The following is an 8962-nucleotide window of genomic DNA, read 5'->3' on the forward strand; positions in this document are numbered from 1 at the left end:
GAGGCCCAGGCCCAGAGGTTACTTGAGGGACCTGGGATTTTGAGAGCCCTCAGGTGGTTCTAATGGGCAGCCAGAGCTGAGAACCACTAATGGAAGTTTGGGGTCGAAAACTCTGGGTCCCACAGCTTCCTTCGAGGGTCTGCAAGCTAGCCTCAGGGATTAGGCTTGCGGCCACGCTAGTTGGGTGGCTTTGAGCCCCGACTTGCCTGGTGACCCACGGGCTGGCTTCCAGGCCCCGCCCTCCAGGCCCAGGGTTCTCTGAAGTCCCGGCAGGTGCAGATCCTGCAGATCTTGACCCTCGTGCAGCCTGCAGTGCGGGCGGGGTGTGGGGCAGGGGACACCTGACTCGGATCCTCCATTCTACTGCCTGTTACAACGCCCTGGCCCCAGCCCATTCCTTGGGCCTGCAATATACACTGGTGATAAGTGCGCAAACAAACAAATCAGGAGGCGGACTCTCAGTACGCCCAAGTCCCAAGTAGCTTCACCGGCAGCCACAGTTCTCAACCATTTGTCTGTCTGCTTGCACGCAAAGGCGTGAAGCCGTTGGGGTGGGGGCAATGCCAGAGAGGGGGAGAGAAGGCAAGGAGAGGGCCAGGGAGCATAGCGAAGGAGTGAAGAGGGGCAGGGACACAGCCAGAGCCCAGCACAGGCTAGCTGTGGGGGGATTTTGTCTTTGTCTCCGGGTAACTGTTATGTTCCCTGGGCTGACACACGCACAGTCCTGTGCTGTTTGGGGTGAGTAACTTGCCTGGTAGAACTCTGTATCCCTGCGACAGACAGAACAGAGGCCGAAGAACATGGGAATCACAGCATCTCAGCCAGGGTACCCCAGGGCTGTGGGTTTAGGCACACACAGCGCCGGTGGCTCTCAGGGGGCGGGGTGGGGGCTGCTTTTGGAAAGGGCTGGAATCCTTGAGAGAGGATGGTGAGCCAGACTGCTTCTGACAAACAGGGGGCCTGCTATTGGGCAGAATGGGTTTCTAGTCCCCCCCCCCCCTCCCGGGGCCTGGGACTCCTGAGGTTGCGCAGAATTGCTCCCATACTCCGGGGGACCCAAGGTGCTGGCACTGGCTGGGCAGAGGGTAGAGAATCAAGAATTGAGCTACGACGAGAGGCGCTACCGGTAGAGAAGCAGACCATCCACAAGAGGGCGCAGTTTTGTGTTTATTTTTGGCAGGCAGGCAGGAAATCATTGCAAATCCCTTGACCAACAAGGCTCACCCCTGAAACGTGCACATTCCACATGTCGTGTTCCCCGAGGAATGCTGGACTGCTCATCACATTCAAATGCCCAACAGAAACCCAGGGCTACCCCGACACCGGCCTCTCCCCCAACTGGGGGGAGGGTGTTAGTCTGAGAGAAGCTCCCTGGAGAATGGAGTAGGAACAGACACCATCAAGTTACAGTACAATAGACAGAGGCAGCCAGCGGGTCTTGCCCAGGTCGCTAACTGCGAGCGCTTCGAGCTGTCCGCGCCTCCCGCCCTGGCGTGCCGCTGTCCATCACAACAGCACCGTGGAATGCAGAGGCACAGACATCACGAGTGTTTGACCAGAGGGCTGTGTGGTTCTGGATTTTATCAGCCATCTTTACAACGCGGGGCTGCTGTCAGACGTTGCCAGGTTATAGACGTACAGGTTTCTTTTTTTTTTTTTTATTATTCCCAAAGTTCGAATGCTGCAACCGTGACCAGCCAGTGTCATGAGGGCGTCCCCGTCATCTCCAAAGTCATCTCATCGAAATGGCACCACGTCAAAGGAGCTTCCCCAGTGACCATCAGCCATGATGGGTGGTGTTCTTTCCCAGTTTTCAAACGCACTGTTGACGAACAGCGAATGGGAGAAACCACAGACCAACACGTAGGATCGCAGAGCAATGGAAGACAGAGCAGTAACAACCTCAGACATGCCTGGGCACCTCCACTCAAGGCCCCGCCAGAGACATGGCAACGTAGGGGCCAAACTTCTCCGCTGAAGGTGTGCAGGCCCAGATCCTCGTGTGAAAAACCTTGTCCAGAAGACTATATGTTGACCTGGTACAGAGGAATCATGGGAACTCAGGAGATCTGATTTCTCTTTTGGCTAAAGAGTTAGGGATCTTTTGGTACCATGGGAAGGATATGGCACTGAGAAATAGCTAATCGGTTTCAATTTGGTTTTTAAAGCCCACAATTTAATAAAAGGTAATAATTAAAAACAATACCCGTATTTACCTTAGAAAACATAAACCCCAAACATTCATCTCATTTCTTGGCCTTATGTTAGAAATCTATTGCTTCATTTATAGGTAGATGATTAAAAATATATATAGATATAGATATTTATTTTGATTATGTACATAAAGCAGAATCAAGGATTAAAAATAAAAATGGAATTCTGGAGTGTGGTCCAATAAGGTGCACAGAATCCAGAACCCGCAGAGGTTGGACTGGGCCTCCCGAGACGTTCTGTGTCCGCGTGGCAGGAGCCGGCTCCACCCTCGGCAGCTCCGCCCTGGGTCAGCACACGGCATGTACGATTTCAGGAACCACTGGGTAAAGTGTCTTCACTCCATCTGGCACTATTTCTAGGTTCTATTCCCCTGAACTATTCTAGAGTTTGTCCTTTCTGCCCTCCCAAACAAGAACCTTGTGATGCCCAACAAAGGAAGGGCGCAGGGGAGGGCCTGAGACTCTCATCAGGACCGAGTTCTGTGGGGATTTCAACACAGGACAGATGCTGGACTGAAACATTTAAGACATTTAAGGCAGCGGGTTCATTCAACGACGAGTTTTCCAAATCAAGGTGTATGGCACGGCGGCTCTGCCACGTCCGTCATCATCTGTGGTCACGCCTAGCAAGGAGTTGTTTCTCTTTTAACTGGCATGTGGATTCCTGGCTTTGGAACACTCGGGATGTTGGGAGGCCTGGTTACCCCCCAATACTTACTTCTGAAAGCCGGGCAGGCCACAGACCAAAGTGCCGTCGGGAGGACGCGATTGGCAGCTGGCTTTCTTATTTTGTGAATGGCAGCAAAAAAGAAATTTTACTCTGACACCCCGTTTCCAGTCTTATTGGTGCCGGTCGTCGCCCCACCAGAACCCTGGCGGAGGCCCAACCCACAGAGAGGACTAAGGCACCGGTGCCGACACGCGAGGGTTCTTTGTAAATGATGCATCAGAGCCATGCTTTATAGACTTGTTGTCGAACAAGGAACATGGCACTGCTTGAAACATCTCACTGGGAAAGGCTGCGAAGGGAGCCCCGGTGCGAGGAGGGGGCCCCCCCTCTCCGCGACTCAGGACAGTGAGCCCCACATCTAGACAGGCTTCCCCAACCCCCGGCTCAGAGATAGGCTGTGCTTCGGGAGAGAAGACCAAGAGATGGCCTTGGACCACATCAGCGTGCTGGGTGGCCGAGGCCACGGGTTCTCAAGAGAGAACAGGCAGCCTATCACAGGGCCGGATGCGGACTGCAGTTATAAATGAATGAGCACCGCCCTGGGGTGGCATGCTGCCCCCCTCTGTACCCTTCTGAGTTCCCATGGCCGGTGCCGGGGGAGAGGTGCAGGGGGTGCAGCCTGCCTGGGGGCGGGGGACGGACACCTGCTCCTGACCCTGTGGCAGCAGTGAGCGGAGTCTGGGCATAGGCACAGTGGCAAAGAACAGTGCAACAGCCGCTGGTCAATTCCATTTGGTGGCAGCGCGGTAGCAGCAAAGAACATTCCCCAACAGCTCCAAGTGTGTCCAGCTTTTGGAAAGGAAAGATTTAAAAATCAATAAATGGATTTCTTTCTTTCTTAGATGCAAGGATTTGAGATTTTTTGGGGGGAACTGCTCTACCCCAAACAACAACACAAAACACCAAACACAAAGCACACGGAAGTATGGCAGTCGTGTGAAAGCAGGAGTGGCACGATGCCCCCTTTTCAAGGGAAAAATGTGACCCCCCAAGACCCATCTGTCACCATCCAAAATCATCATCATATAAAAGAATCCACTGCGCCCCACAGTGTGGGGCCACATGATTGCAGACCCATCCCAAACGGGGGCAGCCGTGAACGGAGACGCTGACACGTCACACGAACTCCCACCAGGAGCCTGGCCCTGCCACCGGCTGGGAGGCAGCCTCCCGGACTCACTCCCATACCTCGTCACCCGCTCCCCCCCCAGGTTCTAGAAAATTGTCCTCTTTATCTTGTTCGAGAATCTGAGATAATAAAAGACTAAAAGATGTCTGGAAATATGCTGTATAGAAAAATTAACTCTCAGCTTAAAATAACATTCAAAAAGGCACTTCATCCTCGAGGAAGGAGATTCTGAGTTGGTCAGCTGCTCCGAGCTGGGGTAGAAGGAGGCAGGTTGTCTGCGGGGAAGGGAAGACAGTTGAAAGGAAGTCTGAGAGATATCAAGCTTTTTTTTTTTCTTTTTTCCTCCTTTTTTCCCTTTTTGGTATGTTTTAAGAAAAGCAAATCCAGTAAAATGCATGTCCCTTTAGGAAATTCGTTAAAAGAGTTCATTTTAAAATAGTTGTTTCTGTTTTTTAAAAATAAAACAGGTAGGTGTGGCCACGTTCACCCCGTGGCCCGGAGCACGGCGTGTCCTCACTTCGGCTCCCGGGGAGTGGAGGCCGGGCAGGTCCCCAGGGCTGGGGTCCGAGTGCACAGGGGAGGCGGGCGGCGGCCGGGGCTACCTATTGCAGAGCCTGTGCAGCATGCTGTACACGTCGTCCTCGCGGCTCAGGCCCTCGAAGAACGGGATGAGGTCCAGCAGCTCCGTGTCCGTCATGTCATCGAACCAGGACTGCACAGGCACCTGGAAGACAGGGCGCAGGGGGCAGCAGGCCTGCACCGGGGCTGGCGGCTCCCAGCCTGACCGGGTGCCCGTTTTCTTACGAACATGCTCTTTGGTAAGGAGGCTCGGTGTCTCGCCTGCACCACCACCATCATCGTACCTGGTTGGGGGCACTGGCTCGGGAAGGCGGGTCTCGGGGACCCAGCTCGCACACTGTGGCCTGTTTTGTTTTCCTGCCGCAGAAAGGGCGGCCGGAGCGCAGAATATGGGAGAACTAGCCTTGCTACTTGCTACTCTTTCCATCAAGCCGACTCCTTGCACCTCAGAGCTAAGTATGTATAATGTTGGTGACATAATCACACAGAGAATTATTTCCAGCAATTTCAAAAGATAGTGTTGTCTGTACATTTCTCCCCCAAACCCTAGATGGATCCAGTTGTCTTATTATTAGCAATGACATTAGTACTGCTCTTTTGAAATTATTAGGGATATACTATAAAATAAATACAATATTAATGATGTTAGTATCTTTAGAAATTAAGAGTTTTAGCCAAGAGGAGACAAATACAAAAAAAAAAAAGGAAAAAAAAGAAATGAAGTAAAAACACTGGGAAAAACCCAGGTGAAATTTATGATTTACTTTGCACTTCAAAAATAAGTATATTTTAGCTCTGTCCAGTAGAAAGAGCTGGAAGCAAAGGACATTCCAGTAACAATGAGCACCCCCGCCCTCTCCCGCTCCCCCCTCCTCCCACATTGTGGTCTCCAAATACCCTCTCCACTAACAGGAACCAGGCTCCAGAGAAAAGTGGCTGATTTCAAGGCTGAAGCCAGAAACAGATAAGGTGAGTCCGGAACATCCTGTTGTACCAGAAAGTAGGAAGCTATCAAAGACTATTGTTACTTGAAGAGGTGTCTACCAGCCAAAGATGAATATGTAAGCATACAAAAGAGTGATAAATGGATTAAACTGTAACAATGAAAAAATCCACGAGTTCATGATGGTACCAACAACAACAAAATATCATTGACCACCTTTGGAAGTTGCTAGAGCTCCAACTCATTATTCTGAAACAGTAGACTTAAAGGCAAAGAACCGAGATTTTAGCCTGCCTCCCCTATCCAAACATTCAAACTGAACTTGGGGGTCCTGAAGCAGTCAATAGGGGCAAGTGTAATTAAAAAAAAATTAGAATCCCAGCCAACAAATGCAGAGAGAATGATAAAGTGTAGAAATCACCATTTTGCAATTCCTAATGAAGTAGTGGGTGTAGGCAATGAGCAACGGCTGCTTATACTTTTAGGACAAAAGGTTGGTGGGGGATTTTAAAATGAACAACTGGACCCAAAGATCAATTTAAAATCTTTAAAAGTGGGACAACCTGAGATTCTATGTCTCCTGAGATGATACCGCAAGGGCACACAATACCGCCTATGACATATTCTTGGGGCGGGGGGAAGAACCTGAGTTTAATTAAGAAGTAGTGATTTAACTTTGTGTTAAAGGACATATACTGCCTGGCTGGCGTGGCTCCGTGGTTAAGCGTTGACCTGAGAACCAAGAGGTCACGGTTCGATTCCTGGTCAGGGTACATGCCTGGGTTGCTTGCAGCTCCATCCCCAGTGTGGGGTGTGGAGGAGGCAGCCGATCAACGATTCTCTCTCATCATGGATATTTCTATCTCTCCCTTTCCCTCTCCCTTCCTCTCTGAAATCATCAGAAATATATTAAGAAAGAAAAGAAAAGATACCGGCTGCGAAAACATATCAAACACCACCATGAGGCTGCAATCGGGCAAACCCAGAATGTAGGAAATTTCTACGAGACAAGTAACCAGAATTTCTTCAACAAACAAAAGGCATGAAGACATTGAAAGGTGAGGGAAGATGTGTTGTTGAGGTTATGCAAGAATTAAGAGACCTATGAAGCGAACGTCTTGTTTGGATTCTGGTTCAGACCAAACCTAAGACAGCATTTCGCGATAAATGGACGTAGTCTGGACATTAGGTGGGAGTAACTATTCGTTTTGTCAGATGTGATAACTGAACCGTGATCACATTAAAAAGTGATCCTTATCTGCTAGAGACATAAAGTGAATTATGTTGAATTTGATTAGCTCATTACAATGAACATGTTTAAATATAATGACTTTTGAAGGTTGATTAAAAGGATGATTACACCCTAACTGAATCTGGTTTATAAGTGGAGCAGCCAAGTTCTGCTGAGTCCGAGAGGCCGGGCTGACCTCTCTTCCCTGGACATGCAGGGCGGGAGGGGTCTTATTCTGAGAGTCGTGCTGCACCCAGTGAGTCCACGGGAGAGCTGCCACGCTCCAGGGCGTTTTCTGTAGGAAATACTCCCGTTGTACACGTTTTACACATCATTGCGAGGCAGTAAGCGTGGCAGCCTTGGGAGACCTTACTCAGGTGTTTTATTCACTCTTGTTTAAGAACTACTTCTGTTGAAGATGCCACCCAGGCCTTCTGAGTCTACAGGGGCCCTAAGTCCTGGGCAGCAGCCAGCTCCAGGAGGTTCATGACAGAGCCCTTCTCAGTAACTAAGATACAGGCTCACTGAGCACGTACCCACCGCAAGCACCATGTTAAGTGCTTTGCATGAATCCTCCAATAATCCTATGAGATCAGCATTCCCATAATCCCCATGGAGGTTAAACAGCCGGGTCAATGCCATGCAGGGGCTCACTGGCAGAGCTGGGATTCCACCAAGGAAAAGGCCAAGAGAACTTGCATGGGTGCTGGAAGGTACAGCCGTGCCAGCGGTGGTTAAGCATCGACCTCTGAATCAGGAGGTCACGGTTCGATTCCGGTCAGGGCACATGGCCAGGTTGCGGGCTCGATCAATAAAATACATCAAAAGAAAAAAAAGAAAAGAAGACAAGACAGAACTCAGATGGAGCCCTGTGCTCTTCCTCCCGGGAGCCACTTACTGCGTTCTCCGGGTGGAAGATGTACGAGGCCGGAGAATTGTCCACGATGATCACTTTGCTCAGCTCCCGTCCCAGGCGACTCAGGTCTTTCACGTAGTTCCCTCGATGGAAAACACAGGATTCCCTGAAGAGCCGGGCCCGGAAGACGCCCCAGCGGTCCAGCAGGTCAGCCACGGGGTCTGCATACTGGAAGGTAGGGGTTGCCTTGAGGGCTGGCGCCCAGGAGCCCAGAAACCCTGATCTACTGCAGCCTTACTTTTCTCAAGAGGGATTTACACCCGCGTAAGTGTCAGGATCCTGGTTATTTCCTCCCTGTGTGTGAGACACCCTGGGCTCTTCCGTTTCTCTCACTTCTCTTATCCAATCCATCAGGAGTTCTTGTCCATCTCCCCGCCCCCCGCCCCTCGACCACAGGGTCCTGGCCCTCGCCCAGTCCTCAAATCCAGCCTGGGTGGCCTCCTCTTCCCCTTGGCCTCCTGCATCTTCCTTGCGGATACTGCTCCATTCCTCACAGAGCTTATCACACGTAGGGTTGCTTTATTTTCTCTTTCCTGTCGTGTTCACCTTGCACCTTGCAGAGTGCCGACCCCATGGCGAGGGCTCAGTAAGTACTAGTTTCAGCCAGGAACAACGAATGAGCTGACATGTATGTATGTATGTATTTTTGAGCTGACTTTTAATTGGGCTTGTGTGGCATGAAGCCACACTGCCCCCTACAGGTGCTCTGGGCAACTGGCCTGCCCAGCCCCTGACTGTCTCAGGATGGGGCCCAGACACCCACTTCCATTCACCAGGAGTTGATGGGAGGGAGTCTGAGCCCCGCCTGCAGCTGGGGATCACCCTGCCTGGCCCTCTCTCATAGCCTGGGCAGTTTTCCCCAACAGGCTGTGGAGAACAGTATGGAGTTTCCTCAAAAAACTAAAAATGGAACTCCCATTTGACCCAGTGATCCCACTTCTAGGAATATATCCCAAGAATCCAAAAACACCAATCAGAAAGGATATATGCACCCCTACGTTCACAGAAGCACAATTCACCATAACTAAGATTTAGAAACAGCCTAAGTGCCCATCAGCAGACGAGTGCATTAAAAAATTGTGGTACATTTACACAATGGAATACTATGCTGCTATAAAAAAGAAGGGATTCTTACCATTTGCAACAGCATGGATGGAACTGGAGAGCATTATGCTAAGCAAAATAAGCCAGTCGGAGAAAGATAAATATCACATAATCTAG

The 8962-nt window shown here is 50.5% G+C and overlaps 2 protein-coding genes across 2 annotated transcripts in view; both read right to left on the bottom strand.

Moving 5' to 3' along the window:
• Positions 1–7810, bottom strand: part of VILL (villin-like) — a 28968-nt gene extending 21158 nt beyond the window's left edge. The window contains exon 1 of the mRNA XM_015564846.1: positions 7724–7810. The gene's annotated coding sequence lies outside the window, so the exon portion shown is untranslated. The remainder of the gene's footprint in view (positions 1–7723) is intronic.
• The window catches only part of CTDSPL (CTD small phosphatase like), a 54406-nt gene continuing 49659 nt past the window's right edge, over positions 4216–8962 (bottom strand). Inside the window, exons 7-8 of the mRNA XM_006765072.2 lie at positions 7724–7909; positions 4216–4796 (exon numbers count right to left, since the gene is read on the bottom strand). Of these exons, the coding sequence (XP_006765135.1) occupies positions 4671–4796; positions 7724–7909 (312 nt within the window). The 3' untranslated portion in view covers positions 4216–4670. The remainder of the gene's footprint in view (positions 4797–7723; positions 7910–8962) is intronic.

The sequence above is a fragment of the Myotis davidii genome, unplaced genomic scaffold (genome assembly GCF_000327345.1).
Source record: "Myotis davidii unplaced genomic scaffold, ASM32734v1 scaffold81, whole genome shotgun sequence".
Taxonomy (NCBI): domain Eukaryota; kingdom Metazoa; phylum Chordata; class Mammalia; order Chiroptera; family Vespertilionidae; genus Myotis; species Myotis davidii.